The sequence below is a fragment of the Oryctolagus cuniculus genome, chromosome 17, assembly GCF_964237555.1.
Source record: "Oryctolagus cuniculus chromosome 17, mOryCun1.1, whole genome shotgun sequence".
NCBI lineage: Eukaryota > Metazoa > Chordata > Mammalia > Lagomorpha > Leporidae > Oryctolagus > Oryctolagus cuniculus.
Window position 1 is genome coordinate 4,704,523 of NC_091448.1, and position 25,907 is coordinate 4,730,429.

At 48.2% G+C, this 25,907-nt stretch overlaps 1 protein-coding gene across 3 annotated transcripts; it reads left to right on the top strand.

Annotated features, from left to right (window-relative positions):
* The first annotated feature begins 5 nt into the window (after nucleotides 1-5).
* On the top strand, nucleotides 6-24,819 carry ACOX1 (acyl-CoA oxidase 1). 3 transcript variants are annotated; one of them, XM_070060288.1, is made up of 15 exons: nucleotides 14-240; nucleotides 468-627; nucleotides 5,345-5,505; nucleotides 12,997-13,157; nucleotides 15,094-15,201; nucleotides 16,494-16,613; nucleotides 16,754-16,869; nucleotides 17,272-17,441; nucleotides 19,312-19,474; nucleotides 19,807-19,997; nucleotides 20,881-21,060; nucleotides 21,170-21,275; nucleotides 21,386-21,529; nucleotides 22,879-23,085; nucleotides 23,650-24,819. In XM_070060288.1, the coding sequence occupies exons 3-15, from the start codon at nucleotides 5,441-5,443 to the stop codon at nucleotides 23,698-23,700; spliced, it is 1,782 nt and encodes a 593-aa protein (XP_069916389.1). In that variant the 5' UTR covers nucleotides 14-240; nucleotides 468-627; nucleotides 5,345-5,440; the 3' UTR covers nucleotides 23,701-24,819. The 3 variants fall into 3 exon arrangements, with proteins under 3 accessions (XP_069916387.1, XP_069916388.1, XP_069916389.1); XM_070060286.1 differs by lacking the exon at nucleotides 5,345-5,505 and having other exon boundaries at nucleotides 6-240; XM_070060287.1 differs by lacking the exon at nucleotides 12,997-13,157 and having other exon boundaries at nucleotides 7-240.
* Nucleotides 24,820-25,907: the final 1,088 nt, after the last annotated feature.

Genomic DNA, 25,907 nt, shown 5'->3' on the forward strand with positions numbered 1-25,907 from the left:
GGGGCGCTGCGTGGGGGCGGGGCCTCGCGCTGTCCCGGAGCGGCTCTTAGGGCCGGACCCGCGCTGACCCTGCGGACACCCGCCGCCGCCGCCGCCGCCGCCGAGCCCAGCACTGCCCACCAGCTGCCACCATGAACCCGGACCTGCGCAGGGAGCGGGCCTCCGCCACCTTCAACCCGGAGCTGATCACTAACCTGCTGGACGGCAGCGCGGAGAATACCCGGCGCCGTCGGGAGATCGGTGAGGGCGGCGGGCCTGCTGTCCCCGGGCGCGGCTCGCGGCGGAGTCGGCTGGGGAGGGGGCGCAGGCCGCGGCCGGGGGCGGCCGGCGGGCCCCGGGCAGTGTCGCCGTCGGCGGGCCGCGGCCGGGGGCCGGGGGCGGCCGGCGGGCCCCGGGCAGTGTCGCCGTCGGCGGCCGGGGACCGGGAGGCCCGTCTGTCCCTGTGATGTCCTCCGCCTCCCTTCCAGAGAGCTTGATCCTGAACGACCCCGACTTCCAGCACGAGGACTTCAACTTCCTCACGCGCAGCCAGCGCTACGAGGTGGCCGTCAGGAAAAGCGCCACCATGGTGAGGAAGATGAGGGAGTTCGGCATCGCGGACCCCGAGGAGATCATGTGGTTTAAGAAGTAGGTGTGCCCGCCGGCCGGGTGTTTTGTGGTTTGGGGGCCACTTTCAAGCTAAGTGTGTGGGAGACAGCGCCGGCTTCCGTGTGGCTGGGGTCTGCCGGTGTCCACCTCGGTCTCGCTAGAACGCTCCTTGGTCTCCAGCTTCTGCGTTTGTCCAGCGCTGTGAAGTGCGAAATGACTTCGCTTTTTGTCAGGGTACCTGCGTTTCCGAACCCGAAAGGTGTTTGTTTTTCCCCCAAGTTGCAACACCAAACCCTCTGTGTGTGTGGAGCAGGAGCGGATTCTGTTTTCGTAGAGTTGTGAGGATCTTGGGATTTCCCCCTTCTGGGAATACGTGGGCAGCGGGGAGGGGCTCAAGCCTCGGAGCGAACACCAGGCGTTCCGAGAACCCGGGGTTGTTGAGTCCCTGGCTGACTGAACGGCTGTCCCGGCAAAGTCAGGACCCCCCCCCCCCCCTACTGCAAATAAAAGCCGTCTACCTGATCCTGGGACACGGTCTCCGGCCTGTCGCAGCTCCTACACTTGCCATTGTTCCTGGGCCTTTCTACGTTTTAGGGGGACTCCTGTATCGCGAGCAGTGAGGATTCAGGCTGTGACTGCTGGATTTTCAAGAATGCAGACAAAGGAAACATGTTCTAAGTGCCGCCCTTGTGTAGTGATGCTTACTCCTTCCTTGTATGCTGCTCTGGCTCCTGGTGTCTGTTTCCAACTTGACGTGAATGAAACGGGTTATTTTGGACAGTAGGGCTCTCCTCAGACTGCACATCCAGTTTCAGTTATGAAGGCACTTGGTTGGTTGGTTGGTTGTTTTTTGGTAGCCCAGATCTGGAGAACTCACCAGCTTCCAAATGCTCTATTGTTTCTAAAGTTTGAAATTCATAGCTGTGGGGATATTGAGGTAGAGTAACTCTTAGAAGATTATGTTACTGAGTGACATGAGTTGGCTTTGAAAACTTTCAAAATTAGTAAGGTTTTATTCCTCAGGAAAAACAAGATGAAGAGGATTTTATTTTTGTTGTGTTTTTCTAAATGGCTGAAGCGTTGTGTTTCAGAGTTGGTAGCGACGATTTCCTAACCTCCGGTAGTTCATGTGTAACCAGAACAGGTGAAGTCACGGTGAAACAGAGCAGAGTCCTCCGTGCGGGTTAAAGGTCTGTGGACACCAGCCAGTTTTGTGGATCATTTTTCGTGTGGCGTCTTAAAGTACAAACTCTAACACACCCTTTGACATCTCTCCAATGTCCCTAGGTTGTGATAGGGAGATCAGTTCAAGCTAGAGATGAGGATTGAAAATTAATCTTGGCAAGTACTGCGCATCTAAGCCTGGTTACACAATCCCATCAGCGTTGCAATCCCGTAGGTAATAATGCAGCAGTGTTTTGACTGTGACTCAAAAATAATGGGACAGGAAGCTGTGACTTATCAGTAATTGTGAAGTACACTGGATTTCTTACTTGTTAAAATGGGGCAGGATGCTGGAATTGACATAACAGCAAGATTTCTGTAATTTTTGGTATTTACACCTTTTATATCAATTTCTCTTATCACAAAATAAAATTATTTATTTATGAGACTGTTTTGAAGTTGGCTGAATATTAGAACATAACTTAGAGATCTCTTTTTTTTTATTTTATTTATTTAGTTGAGAGAGTTACAGACAGGGAGAGGGAGAAGCAGAGAAAAATGTCCTCCATCCACTGATTCACTTCCCAAATGGCCGCAAGGGCCAGAGCTGAGCTGATAAGCCAGGAGCGAGGAGCCTCTCTGGGTCCCCCACGCTGGTGCAGGCGCCAAGCACCTGGGCCATCTTCCACTGTTTCCCCAGGCCATTAGCAGAGAGCTGGATCAGAAGTGGAGCAGCCGGACTCAAACCAGCGCCCATATAGGATGCCGCTATTGCAGGCAGCCGCTTTACTCACTACACCACAGCCTGACAACCCCTCATTTTGGAAAAGAACATATCTGGGGCCAGCGCCATGGCTCACTTGGTTAATCCTCTGCCTGTGGCACTGGCATCCCATATGAGCGCTGGGTTCTAGTCCCGGTTGCTCCTCTTCCAGTCCAGATCTCTGCTGTGGCCCGGGGAGGCCGTGGAGGGTAGCCCAAGTGGTTAGGCCCTGCACCCACATAGGAGACCAGGAGGAAGCACCTGGCTCCTGGCTTCAGATTGGCGCAGTGCTGACCGTAGCAGCCATTTGGGGTGAACCAACGGAAGGAAGACCTTTCTCTCTGTCTCTCTCTCTCACTGTCTAACTACCTGTCAAATAAAAAAAAAGTAATTAAAAAAAAGAGAAGAAAAAGAACATATCTAGTGGCCTTTGTTGTGTCCCACGTGTTTCACTGTTTCCTTGGATGACTTTATAAACCTCAGAGTGCTTTACTGAATTACTCAGCCTTCTCAGTTCCCTTTAGGGAACACAAGTGTCTTACATTTCTACCATTTTTAGTAACAGAATTGCAGGGTTTTTTTCCTCAGAAGTGCATAGGAAAAGAAATAGGGAATGGATTAATACTTGCTGGTTTTAGTAAGAAAGGCTTGGTGTGTGGTGCTATGCTGTTGTTCCCTTTGAGTTATGATGCCTGCGTTTCATCACTCCTCGGGCTCTTGGTGCCTGCTTCAGTGAGACGTGTGTTCTGTGGAGTATGCGACTTCTGTCCTAGAGGAGCCGTAGCAGCTACGTAGGAGACTAACTCACTTCTTCTGTTCACATTCTCCTTTCTCTTCTCTCCCTGTAGTTTAACCTTTGATTTAATGTAAAAACCATAGACCTTCGGGTCTAAAAGGCGTCACCGGTGCTGCCTTCTCAGTATCTCCGGGATGGCTAGAGAGTCTGTCCCTGGCGTCTCCGAGGAGAGATTTCCTTCCCAAGCCTGCCAGCACTGCAGCAGAGAGAACATTTTCGTGGTGCTAGTGAGCAGCTTGTCCTGCTTTCATATGACCTAGGGCACAGAGGTCGTTCCCTCTGGTCCAGCCTAATGAGTAAAGTAATTCAGTTTGTTAATTGGAAATGTTCATATCTAAGAACATACATGGAGAGAGTGTGCAAGTGGATTATGATTTGCATGAGGTAGAAATGGGATGGTTGGTGTGAGCTTATTTTGGAAACAGGAAAATGAGGGCATACTGTGTCTGCTGCTGTCGTTTTTGTCCTTAAGATTTACTTACTTATTTGAAAGGCAGAGTGACAGACAAATCCTCATCTGCTGGTTCGCTGCCCAAATGGCCACAACAGCCAGGTCTGGGCCAGGCTGAAGCCAGCAGCCAGGAACTCCCTCCTGGTCTCCTACGTGGGTGACAGGGGCCTAAATACTTAGGCCATCTTCTGTTGTTTTCCCAAGTGCATTGGCAGGAAGCTGGACAGGAAGTGGCACTCCAGTGTGGAATGCTGGCCTGGCAAGCGTGGCTTTACCTGCTGTGCCACACTGCCTGCCCCTGCTATCTCTTAGGTTGTAGCACAGTTTCAGGGCCTCCCCATCAGAAGGGCAGCCTGCCCCTTCCTCCCCTAATCCATGCCCTGCTTCTTGTACAAGCCAAGTTAGACTGGTGCTGACACTGCTTCTAAGTCATCCTGTTAGAAGTCATGAAGACCAGTTATATGGGATGCATTTTGTACTTTAAGCCGTCTTTTATTTTTATTATTATTTTTAAATGTATTTAAAAGGCACAGTTACAGAGAAAAGCAGAGATGGAGAGAAACCTTCCACCCGCTGATTCCCTCCCCAGATGGCCACAACGGCCAGGGCTGGGCCAGACTGAAGCCAGGAGCTTCCTGCAGGTCTCCCACGTGGGTGCAGGGGTCCACGCACTTGGGCCGTCCTCTGCTGCTTTCCCAGCACGTTAGCAGGGAGCTGGATGGGAAGTGGAGCAGCCGGGACTGAAACCGGCGCCCACGTGGGATGCGTGCACTGCGGGCGGTGGCCTTACCTGCTGTGCCACAGTGCCAGCCCCTGTGCTCTGAGCTCTTTAGATACACACTATGTGAAAGCACAAAACAGACCCCTATAAAACCTCCTGGCGCAGAATAGCCAAGGGCGACCTCTGCGTTTTAACCATTTTATGGGTTCTGTCTTATGAGAAGATGGTTGAGGACTGAATTTCAGTGTAATGAATGTTCCCTGACCGCTGGGATAAATCGTCAGCACGCCCACGCCACTGCCGCCTGCGTAAGCCCTGAAGACCTTTGGAGGTCTGTGATCTCCCGTGGAGCATACATGTCCCCTTCCGCATGGAATGCCTGGGTCACCTAGGGAAAGCTAGTCTTCATTATTCTTCCTGTTAACTTTGGTTAACAGCTCTACAGATAAGTATTCTGTGGTGGTCTTTTGATTATCAAAGCAAGGAAAACCTAAAAATAAAGCAAAAATTTAAAAAGCCACACACTTAAAAATCACACCAGTCAAACCAGCAAGTAATACCAATAAAACCAAAAATAAAAGGGGCTTTTAAGTCAAAACTTGGGTGGCATTTATTTCCTGGATTAAGTGTAGAATTTAAAAAAGAATACTGATTAGAGGGAGAATAAATACCACCAGGTCCTGCTGTTGGCTTTTTACGTAGTAAAATGGTGAATTTTATTTTATTTAAATTTAATTTCACAAGAAAGAGGTCTAAATTTTCCCTGACCTTCACCTGGAGGGCCACGTCTGCTTGACCAGAGCTGGGGCCGTGTGCAGTTTCCAGAGTAAGGCTGAGACCCTTTTCTTTTCTCTCCTGTAGACTACAGTTGGTCAATTTTGTGGAACCTGTGGGCCTCAATTACTCCATGTTTATCCCCACCTTGCTGAATCAGGGCACCACTGCTCAGCAAGAGAAATGGCTGGATTCATCCAAAGGACTCCAGATAATTGGCACCTACGCCCAGACGGAAATGGGCCACGGTTAGTCCACAGCCGAGGGTCCGTGGGTAACCCACCTCAGGACTTCCGTTAACACTGACTCCTGGCATTTGATTTTTTTATTGCTACTACATATTTTGGATATTATTTTTAAATTGTCAAATCATATTTCAGCTTCTTGTTTTCTTCTGGGTCGTTTCCCAATGCATTGGTTCAGACTTGGCCTGTAAACATCTTTCAGTGTTATTTCTTAAAGGTTTTTACCATCGCTGCATACCCCTTAAGTTTGGAAAGATGGGGTTTAGGGTGTGTCACAGCACCCCATTATGTTGGTCTGTCTGTAATGACTGTTGGAAATCCTTCAGAGGGTTAATGCCTCCGTATATTTGGAAGATACTCTGTTTGATGAAGTTAAAAGTCAAAAGCTGGAGCCAGGAACCCAGAACTCAACCCAGATCTCCCTCCTGGAGGGGGCCCATCAGCTGCTGCCTCCCAGGCTGTGCACTAGCAGGGAGCTGGAGTTGGGAGTGGAGGCAGGACTCAAACCCAGGCACTGCAGTGCACCCCGGGCTGCAGGTGTCCCAAGTGGGCATCCTAACTGCTGCGCCAGTGGGTGTTTAGAATTTGAGTTGCTCAGCTTCATAGTAAATTAGCAAAATGCAAGACGTAAAGAAAGGAAAAATGAGGAAGTGATGCAGGCATCAGGAAAAGTGGTTCTGTGCATGCTTTACAGAGTGGCTTCAGGAAAGCATTCTTCATCATCACCTCTGTGGGGTCGCCAGCATTATGGGACGTGTTGTTAAATACTTGAGGTTTTAGCTTCAGGACGGCCAATACTGAAATGGCAACCTTCGGAAAGGATTCATAAGGGAAGCAAGGTGACAGACATGTTTATGTAGTCTTCCTGTCCTAGATACTGTGTGTGCGTGTGGACACACGTGTGTTTTGTCATCTGTAAATAACTGTGTTACAGAACTTTTATGTTTTTGTTGTCATCACTGTAGAAGTTGTTTGATTTACTAGTCGGGTCATTCATAGGTTGCATAAGCTGTGTAATATCCTGAGGTTAATGAGTTTGTTTTACGTAAATATAAATAATATATAAACATATATATGTTGTTGTTGGCCTAATGCTTCTATTTATAGAATACATTGAAAATGTACATTGGCCCTAAATTTTGAAGAGAGTCAGGCAGAACCAAAGACTTGAACTTCATTGGTTTGAGAACGGAAACTGGACAAAGTTCCTACATGGAGAGTTGGCATTTGCTAGTTTTCTTTCCCCTGCTGCTTCTGGTTTGGGATATTTTCTTGTATTTGAACTAACTGCTAATCTCTATAGTTTACTTTAGGAAACAATATTGTAAGGTTAGGTCTTGTTTGTTGAGGATATCTTGTTATTTTGTATTGATGTTCTTAATTGACTTCTGTTCTTTTCCATGGAAGCCCATCAGTTTGTTGGTTAATTTGCATCTTGTGGCAGTTAAAGAATACACAGTACTTCAGCGTCAAGGAGATTGGCCACAGAGCAGTGTGAACAAAACGAAATCATTATTTAAATCCTGAGGCTTCAGAAAATTGATCAACAGTGATGATCTAAAGCGTTCTCCCTGAAGCAGCGGGAACTTTGGCCTCGGGATTTCTCCACCTTACGTTGCCGCCGAGAAGTGAAGGGACTCAGTGCTGCTTCGTCGCATTCAGGGTTCCTGAGGCTCAGTCGCCTGCACAGAGTCTCAGCCGCCAGTCAGCCTTTTCCGTCTAAGTGTGACTGCTCTTCTGAAGACACTTAGACATTCCGCACACCTGCTCTGTGATCTCTGAGCCTTAAACCACGCCAGACCCAGGAGGGCTGCGCTCCTGGGGTTCCCGGTGAAGGAGGAGCCTGTAGAAGCTGGTCTGGAGCAACCATCCCGACCACACATTTCTTTAGGCCACAAGCAAGGTCGGGTTCTTCTTCACAGACATTTGGTCATTTCAGGATCTGGCCGCTCAGAGGGGTTCTTGCCTTCTCTTCCGTTGTTTAGAAATACATTGCTTATGCTGTATGTTTCCTGTCCTTGAAGATGTAGTGTCTTTGCAAATTGCTATCACTTATGCTTAAATATGAAGCACAGCATCTTTCTTCCTTTAAAACTTGAAAGACAGAAAACTTGATTTTGTGTCATGAGTGTTCACCCTCACCCTGCTCTCTGCCCAGGCTGGAGGTCTCCTGTTCTCTTTCCCAGGTGCTTCCCTTCCGTCCTGGGCTTCCCATGTGACTTTGCTCCCTGAGTACTATTTGGGCTATTCTGACTTTCTTTTCTCTCTCTCTTCTTTTTTAAATTTATTTGAAAGGCAAAGTTATAGAGAGGTAGAGGTAGAGAGAGAGGTGGTTTTTTGTTTTGTTTTGTTTTGTTTTGTTTTGTTTTGTTTTTGACAGGCAGAGTGGACAGTGAGAGAGAGAGACAGAGAGAAAGGTCTTCCTTTGCCGTTGGTTCACCCTCCAATGGCCGGCATGGCTGGCGCACCGCGCTGATCCGATGGCAGAAGCCAGGTGCTTCTCCTGGTCTCCCATGGGATGCAGGGCCCAAGCACTTGGGCCATCCTCCACTGCACTCCCGGGCCACAGCAGAGAGCTGGCCTGGAAGAGGGGCAACCGGGACAGAATCCAGTGCCCCGACTGGGACTAGAACCCGGTGTGCCGGCGCCGCAAGGCGGAGGATTAGCCTATTGAGCCGCGGTGCCGGCACTAAGAGAGAGGTCTTTCATCTACTGGTTCACTTCCCAAAAGGCTGCAACAGCCAAAGCTGACCCTGTCTGAAGCCAGGAGCCAGAAGCTTCTTCTGGGTCTCCTATGTGGAGACCAAGCACTTGGACCATCTTCCGCTGCTTTCCCAGGTGCATTAGCAGGGAGCTGGATTGGAAGTGGAGCAGCCAGGACTTGAACCAGTGCCCATATGGGATGCCGGTACTGTGGGCGATGGCTTTACCCGCTATGCCACGGCGCCAGTCCTCTGATTTTCACACTATTGTTGATAATAGTATAAACTTCCCAAGAAATTCTTTGGGGTTGTGACTTTAGAATAGAATATCTCTCAGAAATGAATTACTGCATTGAAGGAAATGAATATTTTATAGGTCTGGTTGTATAATTTGAGGCTTTCCCTGAAACACAAAGCCAGCTTATAATATATTTAGCAAGTTACTAATGTAGCTGTGTCTCTACAGCTCCATCAACACAGTCACTTTATTTTTGCCACTTTAGTAGATGTCTGAGAGTAAGTTTTACTTTTCCATTGCTAGTAAGTTTGATTTACTCCTTGCATCTTCTGTGCATAAAATGAAATCTTTGCTGAAGTAGAATATGCCTCATGATGTGATAGCATTGTACGCGTGTAATCTTTTTCCATTGCTTTCTGCCTTGTTAAACATTTTGGCCTTCTGGATCAACGGATGCTTCTCTGGATAGGTGCACATTCTCCCTCCTGTAGCTTGGGAAGCGTGTTTTCTTGGTCTGTGTTTATTGTTTTGACTTGTGTACGATATGGAGTGAGAATGAATCTCATTTGGCTTTCTAGATTTCCGGTGTTCATTGACTAGTGATTCTTTCCTGTTAGGCTCTTGCTGGTTTTTCTTGGGGTTTTATAACAGATTAAATTTATTTCTGTTTGTTTCTTTTCTAACATAAAAATTGCTTTGTGTACTTCAAAATCTGACAGGATAGGCCTATTGTTATATTTCAAGCTGTCTGTATATTTGATATTCTAGGTGAATTCTTGATCTCAGTTTGTCAAGTTCTAAAACGTACGGAAGCCTTCAGCAGCCTTTATGTGGAAGTCTTGTATTTTCTCGGGAAACGTTCCCTCTCTTCAGTCCCTCAGCCAGGAATTAGTTGTTTCTTTTCCTTGTACTCATATCTTCTTTCATACATTCTATTAGGTTATTCATGTTTTGTAAATAAGTTTTTAATATCCTGAGGAGTTACTTAACATGCTTTATTTTAAAGATTTATTTATGTACTTATTTGCAAGGCAGAGAGAGAGATCTTCCGTCTGCGGGTTCGCTCTGCAGATGGCCACAGTAGCCACCAGGGCTGGGCCAGCCTGAAGCTAGGAGCTGGGAGCTCCATCCGGGTCTTCCATTTGAGTGGCAGTGGTGGAGTGCATTAGCAGGGAGCTGGGGGGAGCAAGCAGCTGGGACTTGGACCGGCGCTGCCATTCCGGGCGCGGCGTCTCAGGCGTCCTCTGCACCACAGCACTGGCCCCACTTAGTAGTTTTCAAATATTTTATTACTTTTTTAAAAAAAGATTTATTTATTTGAAGGGCATATTTACAGAGAGAGAGAGGGAGAGACAGAGGTCTTCCGTCCGCTGATTCACTCCCCAGATGGCCGCAATGGCCAGAGCTGGGCTGATGCGAAGCCATGAGCCAGGAACTTCTGCCAGGTCTCCCACGTGGGTGCAGGGCCCAAGCACGTAGGCCCCTTCTACTGCTTTTCCAGGCGCATTTGCAGGGAGCTGGAGTGGAAGTGGAGCAGCCAGGACTTGATCTGGTGCCCAGATGAGATGCTGGCACCACAGACAGTGGATTTACCCACTAGGCCACAGCGCTGACCCCTAAATATTCCATGACTACTGTAGATTGTCTTTCCCTCTAGTGGAGTTTGTATTTGAATGATCCTGATAAAAATGCAGTTGATTTTTTTCCCTTACAGCCTGCAGCTTTTCTCAATTCATTTATTATTTTTGATATTTTGTTGTTATTTTTGATTTCCTAGGATATGATCATGCTGCCCACAGAGGTGCTATTTTTCTTTCTCCTTTGTTGTGTGTTATTAATTTATTCATTTCACAATATTGGTTTGCTAGCCCTGTGTCATGTGGAAGGAGAGGCTGGGGAAGCCCTTTGATGCTGGGATTTTAAGAGAACTGACTGGTGCTTTGCCAAGTACAATGTCGATGCTTTGTAATTTTACAATAAGTTATTTAAAGTAAAATGCAATCTTCTCATGCATGACCAACTGTTTGCACCAAAGACTTGGTTTACATCAGGAAGCTGTCACTGTTTGGTAACATGTCAGAATGTCCTGCACTTCGGAATGATCCTTATTTACTCACAAGACACATTTTTCTCCTGAAAGCATCCTTCAGGCTCAGCGGTTTCTGGTTTTCTGTAGCTTTACTCCTTTTATTACTAGTTGTATTTTGTGATAACCCTTCGTATTCCATATCAGTCTTTTTTTTTTTTTTTTTTTTTTTTTTTGACAGGCTGAGTGGACAGTGAGAGAGAGACAGAGAGAAAGGTCTTCCTTTTGCTGTTGGTTCACCCTCCAATGGCCGGCGCACCGCGCTGAACCGAAGGCAGGAGCCAGGTGCTTCTCCTGGTCTCCCGTGGGGTGCAGGGCCCAAGCACTTGGGCCATCCTCCACCGCACTCCCGGGCCACAGCAGAGAGCTGGCCTGGAAGAGGGGCAACCGGGACAGAATCCGGCGCCCCGACCGGGACTAGAACCCGGTGTGCCGGCGCCGCAAGGCGGAGGATTAGCCTTGTGAGCCGCGGCGCCGGCCCCATATCAGTCTTAGCAGCTCCACACAGACCCAGGCCTTCCCGGGGCTGATGGGTGCCTCCCAGTGGCCTCTCCCCTGGCATTGCCCTGGGTCCGAGGAGTGCGGAGCAGCCTTTCACAAAAGTGCTGAGACGGGCGCTCCCAGGTGTCAGTCTCCATGCAGAGTGTTCTCTTAGGTCCTAAGCATGACTTTATTTTTCTTCTAAGGCTGAGATTTTTTTTGAAAGCTGGCACAGTTGACATTCTGGTTTTGTGAGTAAAAGGCACTGTCATACATGAATTTTGTTTTGTTTTGTTTTGTTTTTAAATGATTGTAGATTTATAGGAAGTTGAAGAACTAGTACATAGGGTCCCTGTGAATCCTGGGCCAAGTGTACACAAGTGGTTGTGGTTGCCTTTTGTGGGACTTCCACTCTTTTTTTTTTTTTTTTTTTTTTTAACAGGCAGAGTGGACAGTGAGAGAGAGAGACAGAGAAAAAGGTCTTCCTTTTGCCGTTGGTTCACCCTCCAATGGCCGCCGCGGCTGGCGCGCTGCAGCTGGCGCAGCGCACTGATCTGAAGCCAGGAGCCAGGTGCTTCTCCTGGTCTCCCATGGGGTGCAGGGCCCAAGCACTTGGGCCATCCTCCACTGCACTCCCTGGCCACAGCAGAGAGCTGGCCTGGAAGAGGGGCAACCGGGACAGAATCCAGTGCCCCGACCGGGACTAGAACCTGGTGTGCCAGTGCCGCAAAGTGGAGGATTAGCCTAGTGAGCCACGGCGCTGACCAAGGGACTTCCACTCTTGATGCTGCCAAAGACAGCTCTGGGTTTTGTGTCTTTTTAGTGCTTTCTCCCTGGTCATCGGCCACGCTGAGTTTGAACCATAGTTTCCCATCTGGCAGACAGGATCAGAGGTGATGAGGTTCTTGCTCTGGTTTTGCCGACTTGAACAAGGCACTTAATTCATCTCAGCCTTAATTTCTCCTCCCTACACCGAGGGGTTCGGTCGCATCTTCTTCAATTTTTACATGATTGTTAGCTGAAAATACAAGCACTCAGTTGGATGAAATTGGTCAGTCCTTGCCAGAGCAGTGCACCCTGGTCGTTGTGGCCCTTATATAGAACAAAAAGTTAGAGAAATTTAAAAAGTGGAGTGTTGTTTAGGCGCATTTCTGAGATAATTAAATACAATAATAAGAACAATATAGAGTTGATAATTTGGAGCTGGAAATTAAACAGTGAAAAATAGGAATGTGGAAAAATACAAAGGTGTAAAGAACTGTTTCTGAAAGAATGACTCACGAAGTGGATTTGAAGTTACTAGAACCAAGAGCTTTATTCTCCTCAGTGGTAATGCCTATGTGATTAAATGAAGAGCTGGTTATGCATGAACCTTGACTTGTGTTGTTATGGTCCTCACTAGAAATTGCATGTCGTTAATTTCTGAAATTACTGGGATGAAGAGCACTGTCGATTTTTGTATTAAATTTCTTCAATAGAACATGGCTGAAGAGTTGAGGCAATAAATTTGAATGACGTGATCACAGTTCTGTGAGGAATACAGATCGAGGCTGGACGCTGTGTGGACAGAACAAAGTATCCCAGCCTGGAAGGATCACTGGAACTGGCATCTCGGGGGAGAAATAAAACTCAGTCTGGGGGTTCCCCACTGTCCCTCGGAGAACGACTGTGCCTCACCTTCTCTTCAGAGAGAGTTTTGTACCACGCAAATTCTCCAGCCACGCAGCCTTTCCAGATTTGGCTGGTTTCGTGCAGTATCGGCTTTGCAGTCGGTAGCCATCTGCCATCCCCCTGCCAACTTACGAGCAGTGGAACTTGCCAAGCCATATGAAGTAATACAGAAAGGGCAGTGCTCCGCCCCTGATGAAATGCACACGGCCAATCATACTCACAGAGGTTTTTTGTCCTTCCCTCGCTCTGTCTGTCCAAATGCAACTCCCTCACCTGATGACGCTCACCCACACGCCCACCCTGGGTGTTCTCCGAAGCTTTGTGCACCGAGGGCGGCCTGAGCCTCTGGATCTGCACTTGGGCATGTTCCTGCCCACCTTGCTCCACCAGGCCACCGCAGAGCAGCAGGAGCGCTTCTTCATGCCCGCCTGGAACCTGGAGATCACTGGCACTTATGCCCAGACAGAGATGGGTCATGGTACAGTGTATTCAGTCTACCTTCTGGGTTGGGCGGGCCCCTGTGAGCTTGGCATGTGTGCCGCGCCCACCGTGTGCTAGCAGTGGCATGGCAGTGTGTTTAAATGACCTCTCTCTTCAGAGTCCAAGTAGGTGCATAGACACTGATCAGTGGACATGAAAGGCTGTGTCACCCTATGATAGGCTGGTTATGTTTTTCATGGCTTCCCTCAGAAATCAGGCCTTGCTGACTAAGTGGTTTTTCAAATCTATGCACATGAGGCCTGAACCTCTCAGTCTGTCCATTGTTGCTGTTTGACTACCTTGACTACGGAGACCTCAGTGTGCTCTGACAAATTCTAGAAGAAATACAGATTGGTAGTGTGTTTTTTGACTTGCTTAAGTAAAGACTTCCTTAAGGGAAAAGAGTTGTTAGAACCAAAATGTGCAACATTTTATTCCTTGAGGTTATTTGTACCTTCAGTAAAACCAGGAATTTCTGAAGGTGGCTTGTCCAGAGGTTAGAAAAATTAAGACAAGTCATCCTTCCAGGCCATTGGTTTCAAACTCTGTACCTACTTCCTTTTCTTACCACACCCCACTGTCTTTCTTACAAACTCCAGGAACACTGGAGGTGGTGGCTGTTGCTCTCATCATCTCTTTGGACTTGGTCTCTGCCGTTTGTTTGCTTCTGCCTCTCTTTTGGGCTCCTAAGTGTCAGGAAGACTACACTTACATTCGCCAGTTGCTCTCATTTCTGTACAGTTGCCTCGTATTCAGTGCTGAGTACTGTTGTACAGAGCTTTCACAGGACTCAACGTAGAAGAATTGTGCATTTGAAAACATTTTATCCTTATCTGTTCTACTTGGTATGTTATCTTTTTTCTGTAAAAGTGTCTTTTTAGTGGAAGGAATCTTAAGTGCCTGGTTTCTTGACTCCCACTTGGGAGGGCTGCGGGTCAAACACAAGCTGGCTATTTCTGCTATTCCACGTGGAAGTTTCTCTGTGTTTCTTCAGTGTTTAATGAGTTCTGGTTTTACCAGAGTAATCTGGTAAAAGGTTCTTAGCATTTGCTTCAGTATAGTATTAATAGAGAGGGTGCCACCTGGAACGTTTCTCTAGAATTCTTTTCAATGATGTTAGCATATCTGTGTTAGGATTTAAAGCAAATCCCCATCCATCTCTGGTAAGCATATGAAACTGGTAGTCTCCCTCATCTCACTGATGAACTGATTGGGACTAAGTGAAGGCCTGGCCCTGCAAGTCTAGGGGAACTCGGGCCTCATTGTTGGACTTGTAGAAATGGTTTAAAGTTACTATTCTGGAGAGGTGGCTCTGTAGGGTCATCTTCCATCCTGAGAACAAAAATAAAAAATGTATAGGCCTCTCCAAAAAAAGTCACTATTCCAGGTCTTTTCCCCACCCCCGTAAGGATAATACCTTTTTAAAATTCTTATTTTCCATTCTAGCAATCATTCTGAAAGAAGTTCTTAATTCACAAGAACGTTAGCTGAAGCCTCTTCCTGTCACACAGGCTAGTTTTTCCAGAAAGCGGAACTGGTATGGTAAATATCATACACAGGAGTTGAAATTGGTATAGCTGCAACTTAGACATGAATTTCAAAGGATAGCAAACTCCTCTGTTAAATTTGTGTATCGTGATCTTAAAATATGATTCTGAGTTGCCTTTGTAGCTTCTTTCAGTTGATCGAAACAAATCTGTAAACTGTAGAAATGGACCGTGCATGACCTTATTATTTTCAGCCTAATAGGAAACTCTCTGGTAGGCTAGGAAAGGAAACATCTTGGTTAACAGCCATTTGTAGCTCATCTACAAATGTGGTGTTCTTAGGGTTTTTTTCTGTGAGATATTAGTCTAAAGACTGGGTGGGAAATTATACTCTCTTCTTATTTTTGCCCATACTTTATCTGAAGTAAATGTCATTTATTTCCTTAGGAACTCATCTTCGAGGCTTGGAAACCACAGCCACATATGACCCTCAAACCCAAGAGTTCATTATGAATAGTCCTACTGTCACCTCCATTAAGTGGTGGCCTGGTGGGCGTAAGTGAATGTTTGAGTATTTACTGGATGTTTTGAAGATTCACTATGGTTATGTTTAGAATACAAAGCTTATATGAGAATATCAGGTGTTTTTTTTTTGTTTTGTTTTGTTTTGTTTTGTTTTTAAAATTTTATTTATTGAGAAGTAAAGACAGAGAGAGGGAAAGACAGAAAGGTCTTCTATCTACTGGTTCTCTCCCCAGATGGCCGCAGTGGCTGGAGCTGAGCCTACCTAAGGTCAGGTGCCAGGAACTTCTTCCAGGTCTCCCACGTGGGTGCAGGGGCCCAAGGACTTGGGCCATCTTCTACTGCTTTCCCAGGCCACAGCAGGGAGCTGGATCAGAAGTGGAGCAGCTGGGACTAGAACCGATGTCCATATGGGATGCTGACACTACAGGCAGAGTGCTGTAGTGTCAGCATCCCATATGGACGTGCTGGCCTTGAGAATATCATTTTTAAATACAGAAAAATACCCTAAGTCTTAACTATTCTGTTTCACACTTTCTGGTGGTACTTAATTAGATGTATTTATACATCTCACAGAGCTCAGAAATGACAGCTAACTTGTTTGTTTAGATAAACTATTCCCACAGGTTCAGTAGTCATCATTTATAGTAACTCAATATTTTTAACATGATTTATTTGAAAGGCAGTTAGAGGGAGAGAGAGATCCATTTTCCATCCACTGGTTCGCTGCCTAAATGGCTGCAACAGCTGGGGCTGGGCCAAGGTGAAGCCAGAAGCCAGGAACTCTACCTGGGTCCTCCATGTGGGTGATAGGGGCCCAAGCACTCGGGCCATCGTTTGCTGCTTGTGCAAGTGCGTTAGCAGGGAGCTGGATGGAAAATGGAGCAGGTGGGACTTGAGCCAGTGCTCCAGTGTGGGATGCCAGTGTCACAGGTGGCAGCTTCATCAGCTGTGCTACAACACCAGCCCTGACACTACGTTTTACTTAAAAAAGGCATACAAGAAAAAAATGAGTATTCTAGGAGCACGAAGCAAAAAGCCACTCTAATCCATAGAGCTTTCTGCAGTGAGGGAAGTGCTGTCTGTGGTACCCAGCAGCTACTGGGCACATGAGCTGCTGGCTGCCTGCGGAGCCGCCTGCGGAGCCGCCCTTTCGTGGCTGCCGGCTGGAGTGGCTGCAGCTGGGCGTGGGACTTGCTGTCTTAGGAAAGGCTTTCCGGACACATTGTTGATCCAGGCTGGTGTCACACTGAACATGTGCTCTTCCCCCTTGGAAAATGTGGGCATGTTTGCTCACTTCTCTGTTGATCTCTTTGACTTTGCAGTTGGAAAGACTTCAAATCACGCGATAGTCCTTGCACAGCTCATCACGAAGGGGAAGTGTTACGGATTGCATGCCTTCATCGTACCTATTCGTGAGATTGGGACCCACAAGCCTTTGCCAGGTAAGAATTGTTCATCTGATGTTGAGGTGAAATGGAGTGAGCATTTCTTCTGCAAAAAGTCCGAGACCCAGCTGGCGAAGCAGGGGGCAGGCTGGGTTCCCGCGTGCAGCCCGCTCACGACTTTCCCTCATCTGTGGTAGGCATCACCGTCGGAGACATCGGCCCCAAATTCGGTTATGAAGAGATGGATAATGGCTACCTGAAGATGGACAATTATCGTATTCCCAGAGAGAACATGCTGATGAAGTATGCCCAGGTATACGTAGGTGGCAGACAGGAGCCAGAGGCATCCAGCAGGAGGATGGTGACTGTTGAAAACCACGGGTTACCAGGGGCCTGACGTTAAGAGGGTGATAGCGTGTGTTTACTTCTCTTGTTGTTTTCACTGTGTTGGTGTTTGGAAGCAGTTGGCAGGGGTGATAAGCACATGGGGTGTGCTAAACCATTGGTTCTCAAACTTCAGCATGAAGTACGGGTCTCCTGGAGGCTGATAAAATCCGGGTTGCCAGTTCTGGCCACAGGTGGGCAGTGCTACAATTTAGTTTCAGACAAGCTGCCAGATGCTGCTGCTGCTGCTGTTCCCAGGGACCACACTAGAACCTCGCGTGGCCACATGGGCCTAACAGAAGGAAGCATTCATCTCACGTTCTCCTTCCAGGTGAAGCCAGATGGCACGTACGTGAAACCCCTGAGTAACAAGCTGACCTACGGGACCATGGTGTTTGTCAGGTCCTTCCTCGTGGGAGAAGCTGCCCGGTCTCTGTCCAAGGCCTGCACCATTGCTATCCGATACAGTGCTGTGAGGCACCAGTCTGAGATCAAGCCAGGGTAAGGCAGGGGCAGAAGGGGTGGAAGATGGCCCGGATACTCGCACCCCTGCCACGCGTGCGGGAGACCTGGTACTCCCGGGTTCCTGGCTTTGGCCTGGCCCAGCCCTGGCTGTTGCAGCAATCTGGGGAGTAAACTCGTGAATGGACAATCTCTCTCTGTCTCTCCTTTCTCTCTAACTGCCTTTCAAATAAATAAAATAAATTTTTTTCTTTTTAAGGAGCATGGTCTTGTGGAGCCAAATAGCCTAGGTTTCTGTTTGTTTGTTTTTTGTTTTTTTAATTTGAGAGGAAGAGAGACAGAGACAGAACTGCCATCCACTGGTTCACTCCCCAAGCGCCTGCAATGGCTGGGACCAGATTTGGCCAAAGCTGGGAGCTAGGATTACGATCCAGGTCTCCCACCTGAGTGGTAGGGACTCAAGTCTAAGCCTGCCATGGTCTGCATTAGCAGGAAACTGGAACTGAGAGCCAAAGCCGGGGTACTCCACTGCAAGACACACCGACCGGAGCTTAGCTGCTAGACCAAGCATCCGCTCTGCTGACCTAGGTTAAGTGAAGACTGTGTGACTCAGGCAGAATCTTAAAAAAAAAAAAAAAAAAGATTTATTTATTTGAAAGTGTCAGAGTTGCGCAGAGAGAGAGAGCGAGAGGTCATCCATCCGATGGTTCACTCCCCAATTAACCACAACGGCCAGGGCTGTGCCGATCCGAAGCCAGGAGCCAGGATCTTCTTCTGGGTCTCCCAAGCGGGTGCAGGGGCCCAAGGACGTGGGCCATCTTCTGCTGCTTTCCCAGGCCAGAGCAGAGAGCTGGATCGGAAATGGAGAAGCCAGGTCTTGAACTGGTGTCCATATGGGATGCCAGCGCTTCAGACCAGAGCATTAACCTGCTGTGCCACAGCGCCAGCCCCTTCAGGCAGAATCTTAACTTCTCGGTTTCCCCATTTGTAGTTGGAGATGTTAATAGTAGTTATCCGGTGCTGTGGCACAGTGGAGTAAAGTCCCAGCCCACTGTGCAGCATCCCATATGAGCACCTGTTTGAGTCCTGGCTACTCCTCTTTCTCTCTTTACCTCTGGCATCCCATATGGGCACCGGTTTGAGACTGCTAGTTCTAGTCCCGGCTGCTCCTCTTCCAATCCAGCTCTCTGCTATGGCCTGGGAAAGCAGTGGAAGATGGCCCAAGTGCTTGGGCCCCAGCACCCACATGGGAGACCCAGAAGAGGCTCCTGGCTCCTGGCTTCAGATCAGCTCAGTCTAGCCATTGTGATCATTTGGGAGTGAACCAGCAAATGGAAGACCTTTCTCAGTCTCTCTCTGTCTCTCTCTCTCTCTCTTTCAAATAAATAAAAAGAAATCTTCAAAAAAAAAAAAAAAAAAAAAAGATAGTAGTTACCAAACAGGATCTTTTTCTTTTTCTTTTTTTTTTTTTTTTTAACAGGCAGAGTGGATAGTGAGAGAGAGAGACAGAGAGAAAGGTCTTCCTTTTGCCGTTGGTTCACCCTCCAATGGCTGCTGCGGCCGACGCACCGCGCTGATCCGAAGGCAGGAGCCAGGTGCTTCTCCTGGTCTCCCATGGGGTGCAGGGCCCAAGCACTTGGGCCATCCTCCACTGCACTCCCGGGCCATAGCAGAGAGCTGGGCTGGAAGAGGAGCAAGTAGGACAGAATCCGGCGCCCCGACCGGGACTAGAACCCGGTGTGCCGGCGCCGCTAGGCGGAGGATCAGCCTGGTGAGCTGCGGCGCCGGCCACCAAACAGGATCTTTATGAGGACTAAATGCGTTACTGCACTGAATTGCTCAGACTGGAACCTGGCACACAGCGTTCTGTGGAAGCATTCTCATGTCTATTTCTATTTCTGTCATGCAGTGAACCAGAGCCGCAGATTTTGGATTTTCAAACCCAGCAGTATAAACTCTTTCCACTCCTGGCCACAGCCTATGCCTTCCAGTTCGTAGGCGCCTACATGAAGGAGACCTATCATCGGATCAATGAAGGCATTGGCCAAGGGGACCTGAGTGAGCTGCCGGAGGTGGGCATCCTATCGGATAATGTTCCGGAAAAAACGCTGGCGTTTTCTGAAAAGAAGAATATGTTAGAATTGTTTGCTGAGTGAAAGTAGATCAGATAGGAGGATATGTGGGTTTCTCAGAAGTGGTGCACCCTGTGGTCTTTGGCAGTCAGAGGGAACAAGGACGGGGACTTTTTTGCTGAGCAAGACGGTGCAGAAGGGAGGGTGGTAGTGTTGAGTTCTGTCTAGTCGCTGGGCCTGTGTCTGCTGCCCTTAGGGAGATGTCTGTTCGCTTGCTGGGACTGGGACTGGGACACCACCGCTGTGCTGACGGCCTTGTGCTTGTCCCCCAGCTTCACGCCCTCACCGCCGGGCTGAAGGCGTTTACCACCTGGGTAACAAACGCAGCCATCGAGGAGTGTCGGATGGCGTGCGGTGGACACGGCTACTCCCACAGCAGCGGCCTCCCGAACATCTACGTCACCTTCACTCCCTCCTGCACCTTCGAGGGAGAGAACACGGTCATGATGCTGCAGACGGCCAGGTGAGAGTCCTCCTGTCTTCCTGAGAATCGCGAGTGCCTCTCACAGTCCCCGTCCCAGATCTCTGTACCTTGTCTTTGTATTTGTTCTTTTTTTTTTTTTATTTTTTTATTTTTTTATTTTTTTATTTATTTTTTTTTTATTTTTGATAGGCAGAGTGGACAGAGAGAGAGACAGAGAGAGAAAGGTCTTCCTTTGCCGTTGGTTCACCCTCCAATGGCCGCCGCTGCAGCCGGCGCACCGCGCTGATCCGATGGCAGGAGCCAGGATCCAGGTGCTTTTTCCTGGTCTCCCATGGGGTGCAGGGCCCAAGCACCTGGGCCATCCTCCACTGCACTCCCTGGCCATAGCAGAGGGCTGGCCTGGAAGAGGGGCAACCGGGACAGAATCCGGCGCCCCAACCGGGACTAGAACCCGGTGTGCCGGCGCCGCAAGGTGGAGGATTAGCCTATTGAGCCATGGCGCCGGCTCTGTATTTGTTCTTGAGAGGCGGTTGGAAGTCTATCCTGACTTGCTCTTTTATCTTGGGGTTGAGCTGGCAAGCATGAAATATCTGTCATGCAGCTAGAAGTCGTTGCAAGAGCGGAACTGCCAGGGGCCAGCACTGTGGCGCACCAGGCTAATTGCAGCTTGCGACACCAGATCCTATGTGGGCACCAGTTCAAGACTCGGCCGCTCTGTGTTCAATCCAGTTCCTTGCTAATATGCCTGGGAAAGTAGCAAAGGACGGCCCAAGTACTTGCCAAGGACTGCCACCCGTGTGGGAGACCAGGATGGAGCTCCAGGCTCCTGGCTTTGGCGTGGCCCAACCCTGGCAGTTGCAACCATCCGGGGAGTGAACCAGTGGGTGGAGTCACTGCGAGCATGTGTGCTTGTGATTTTTAGGTTCCTGATGAAAAGTTATGACCAGGTGCACTCAGGAAAGTTGGTGGGTGGCATGGTGTCCTACCTGAATGACCTGCCTAGCCAGCGCATCCAGCCACAGCAGGTAGCAGCGTGGCCCACCGCGGTGGACATCAACAGTCCTGACAGCCTCACTGATGCGTACAAACACCGGGCAGCCAGGTGAGTCTGCCCTCGAGAGCAAGACTGGTGCGGGCCTCACGGATGAGACACAGCCATGAGTGCTGTTGACCGTGTCCTCCGCCTCGTGTTATCTTTCGTTTCTGAACAGATTAGTAGAAATTGCTGCAAAAAACCTTCAGACTGAAGTGAGTCACAGAAAAAGCAAGGAGGTAGCCTGGAACCTGACCTCCGTGGACCTTGTTCGAGCAAGTGAGGTCAGTGGTCATTCCTTCTGCACCCTCAGGCACCCGCTGTGTTTTTAGTGCAGGAGCCCTGGTCACTGGGTGCTGACTCCAGGTTCTCACCCTGTTTTCTTTTTATTCAGGCACATTGCCACTATGTGGTAGTTAAGCTCTTTTCAGAAAAACTCCTCAAAATTCAAGATAAATCCATCCAGCCTGTCTTAAAGAATCTGTGTCTCTTGTATTCTCTGTATGGAATCAGTCAGAAGGCGGGAGATTTCCTTCAGGTCAGTATTTTCTAACTCTGAGGCTGCTCCAAAGAGTTCCCGGGGGCAGCGTTATGGTGCAGTGAGTTAAGCTGCGGCTTGAGACTCTGCTTCTGATCCGGCTCCCTGCCAGTGCACCTGCCAGTGCAGGTGGGGGACCAAGTCTTTGAGCCTTTGCCATCTACAGGAGAGACCCAGATGAACTTCGTGGCTTCTGGCTTTGGTCTGGTGCAGACCTGGCTGTTGTAGCCATTTCAGGAGTGAACCAGTGGATAGAGTCTCTCTTTTTCTGCCTTTCAAATAGCTTTTAAAAAAATAAGAAGAAGAATCAGGGGGAAAAAAGTTCATAAAAATGGAATTGAGATAAATTCATTTTGTTGCCAAAAAAAAAAAATTGAAATCCAGGGTTGGCATTATGGTGGATCAGGTTATGCTGCTGCCTAAAATGACAGCATCCTTGTCGGGTGCTGGTTCATGCCCCAGCTGCTCCACTTCCAATTCAGCTTCCTGCTAGTGTGCCTGGGAAAGCAGTGAAAGACGACCCAAATGTTTGGGCCCCTGCCACCCATCTGGGAGACCCAGATGAAGCTTCTGGCTCCTGGCTTCTGCCTAGCCCAGCCCTGACCATTGTGGCCATTTGGGGAATGAATTAGCAGATGGAAGATCTCTATCTATAATTCTACCTTTTAAATAAATCTTAAAAAAGAAAATTGTAATCCATGCACTTTTTTTTTTTTTGACAGGCAGAGTGGATAGTGAGAGAGAGAGACAGAGAGAAAGGTCTTCTTTTTGCTGTTGGTTCACCCTCCAATGGCCGCCGCGGCCGGCGCATTGTGCTGATCCAATGGCAGGAGCCAGGTGCTTCTCCTGGTCTCCCATGGGGTGCAGGGCCCAAGCACTTGGGCCATCCTCCACTGCACTCCCGGGCCACAGCAGAGAGCTGGCCTGGAAGAGGAGCAAGTGGGACTAATCCGGTGCCCCGACCAGGACTAGAACCCGGTGTGCCGGCGCCACTAGGTGGAGGATTGGCCTAGTGAGCCGTGGCGCCGGCCTTTTTTTTTTTTTTTTTTTTTTTTTGACAGGCAGAGTGGATAGTGAGAGAGAGAGACAGAGAGAAAGGTCATGAATGTTTTCATAGAATCATTATAAAAATGAAATTTTTTTTTAACTTTTATTTAATGAATATAGATTTCCAAAGTACAGCTTATGGATTACATTGGCTCCCCCCCCCCCCCCCCATGAACATGAAATTTTAAAGACCACTCATGGAAGTCTTTAAGAAAAATGTTTGTCGCATATTTGATAGTTGTGTGTATATTAGCTGTCTGTGTACGTACGTGTGTCTTACTCTTTCCTTGGGTTTCTTTTAGGGGAAGATCATGACCGAGTCTCAGATCACCCAGGTCAACCAGCGTGTAAAGGAGTTGCTCACTCTGATTCGCCCCAATGCCGTTGCGTTGGTTGATGCATTTGATTTTCAGGATGTGACCCTTGGCTCTGTACTTGGCCGCTATGATGGGAATGTGTATGAGAACTTGTTTGAGTGGGCCAAGAAATCCCCACTGAACAAGGCAGAGGTAAAACAAAAACAAACCAGAAACAGTCTTGTCACCTTTGAAGTTCTTCCCTTAAACACTGAGGCGAGAGAGGCGTGTGGGCAGGGTTTCCTCTGGAAGCTCTGAAAGCACTGTGGCCCTCACTTTATTTCAGCTGCAGGGTCGGAAGGGAACTGGGTTTTAATTCCCTTGAATATTCACTACTGCCTGAACGTCTTCAGACGTCTGTACAAGTGGAATACCTCCACATACCGTCCAGTGGCCACAAGTGTGGCCTCCTGGCGTCTGTGCCCACCTGAGCCTCCATCTCCTGACCCCTCGTCCTGGGCTCCAAGGCGGCAGGTTCTCTTCCTCGAGAGATCTCAGCCTGGAGCTCTGAAGATGATTCTTTCCAATACCTGTCGCCCTCCTGAACAAATTAATAGCAACTTACATCATGAAATACCCTGGATTTTTTCGATTATCCGAATATCTTTTTATTGTTGCTTTGAATTAGGATCCAAATAAATTCCAGGTAATTCCTGAATGTACGCTCTTGTACACGGGCAGCTCTTCACTGGTGTTTCTCCTCTCTCCTTCCTGCAGGTCCACGAATCTTACTACAAACACTTGAAACCACTGCAGTCCAAGCTGTGATGTTGCAAGGACAAGTCTGATCCGCACAGAGCAGCTGTGTGCAGCTCCCGTCACGCTTCGTACGTGGATCTGGGTGGAATCCTTATCAAATTGAAATAATCACAGAGCAAGGGCTAAATTGACCCCATTCCTCTTTCTATAAATGAAGGAAAAAATGAACAGATTTCGAAGATTAAGTGAAAAAAATAGATGTATTTTAAGTGCAATTAACACTGAATGAGATTCAGAAAAAGTTTATGACTTCATTTGTAACGCTGCTGATCCCATAGGCCAGGGCTTTTGGTAATTAGCAGAATTTAACTACTAAGTAGTTAATTACTTTCACATTTTAATTGCTAATCACTGGCTGTGTAAGTGTTTTTAAGCAGATTTTTTTTTCACGGGGGCAGAACCCCACCGAGTTCCTGCTCGTGGTCCTGCACGACTCCCGAGGTTCAGGACTGAAGGAAGGCCTGGGGCAGAGAAACGAGTCCAGAAACCTGCAGGAAGGGGTTCGTGCCTGCCCATTTTCTGCCTGTCTGCCTGCCTTTGCCAGTGCGTGGCTCCTGTCTGACCCCTCACAATGGCGTTTTTCCAGCTGGGGACTTTTATGTTTTTACCCCAGATCTACAGGACCCTTCACTCCTGTAGTCAGGAATTTCCCTTCCATTCAAAGGATCCCTGAATTGCTGTAGCAGCACTCACCTCCCCTTGTCCCCTACTCCTTGGGAAGAAGCTGGTAAGAAAGCTAACCTCTGCACCGACTTGGGCCAGGTGCTGCGGCCTCACTCATGGTGTCTGATCTCCCTCACTTCTGAAAGAGACACTGAAAAGAGAAGAAAAAAACCACAGTCCCTGCCCCTTCTAAGGGAGAGCCCCGGCCATGGCGCTGCTGTAACTTTGGTGACCATATTGGATTTGGGGGTGATGCAGATTTCAAAAATTCTGCCATCTCGGCATAAGCCATTAAAATCTTGAAGGTGACAGACTGTTGGGCACTGAACATACAAACGTCACTTGGTCACCACTTCCACCCAGAAGTAACAGAAAAATCTTTTGACATAAGCTGTGTGTTCCGATTGTTGGTTCAGAGAACAATCATTGAAACTGTGGCTTGCAGATAAACGGAAGTTCCCTAGATGCTGAGTCTCACTGTTGATTGTTTTCCGTGTGTCCTAAGAGCGTCTGCCTGAATTGCTCAGTTGGCTTTCTCAGCCGAATCTGATTTGTACAATCAGTACATTTAAAGTTGACTTTGTGAACATGAATTTTGTTCTTAGAGAATCAGTGTAAAGCAACATAAGCCACCTGATTTTTTTTTCTTAATCTGGTGACTGTATGTGCTGTCTGCCCATGAAGCCAGTTCTAGAATCAGCCCTGAGGTTGTGGTGTGATGCCATGTGGTTGTCTCGGGACCTGGCATAAAGTCTTCAGGGAACTGGTAATATGAGACTTAGGGGCTACAACAGAATTACTGTGTGGTGACAAAAGCTGTAATTGGGAAAGTTGATAATTGTGTTAAGATTGAAGATTAACAACAAGTTATTTCTTTGGGTATCTCTTGACAGTAGTTCAGGTTCTTGGAAAAACAGTAAATTTAAATGGCTTATTAATGACCTGTTACATCTAGATTTGTTCCAATTAGTGTTTAAACGCCTTCCCAGATGACTGCCACCCCCCTAATCTGGCTGCAGAAACCGGCTGGCTGAAGAGGTGTGTTCTCGACACAGCCTCCTTCCATCCGGGATCTCAGCTTGTATGAAATCTGACATTTTAATACTAGCATTTTTGTTGACATTGGGATGTTCGTCCTGAACTTTAGTCAATATAATCAAACAGGGAGACCCAGTAAAACTCACTGATCACACATTAAGAGAGAGCATGCCACACAAACAAATCTAAGTTATGAAGAAGTTTGGACTTAGGCTCACTAGTTTTAGAGAACACTGAACAAAACCAGAAGGAAGGAGACCTGCCCGGGCAGACGGCGTCAGCCAGCTGGAACTGCTGGAGTCGGAGCAGCGCTCGCGAGTGGCTCCGGGCATTTCCGGGGTCCTTGGCAGGATTCGGTGCATGTTTGTGGTCGCACAAGGAAGCCAGACTCTGCTCCTGAGAAGTTTGGGTCTGCTCTGAGCCGTTTCCACAAAAAAAAAAAGCCAAGACAGTCTTCCAAAACGATCGATTCTGGGTAGAAAGCACTCTGAACAGTATACAAAGTTGAGTCGAGG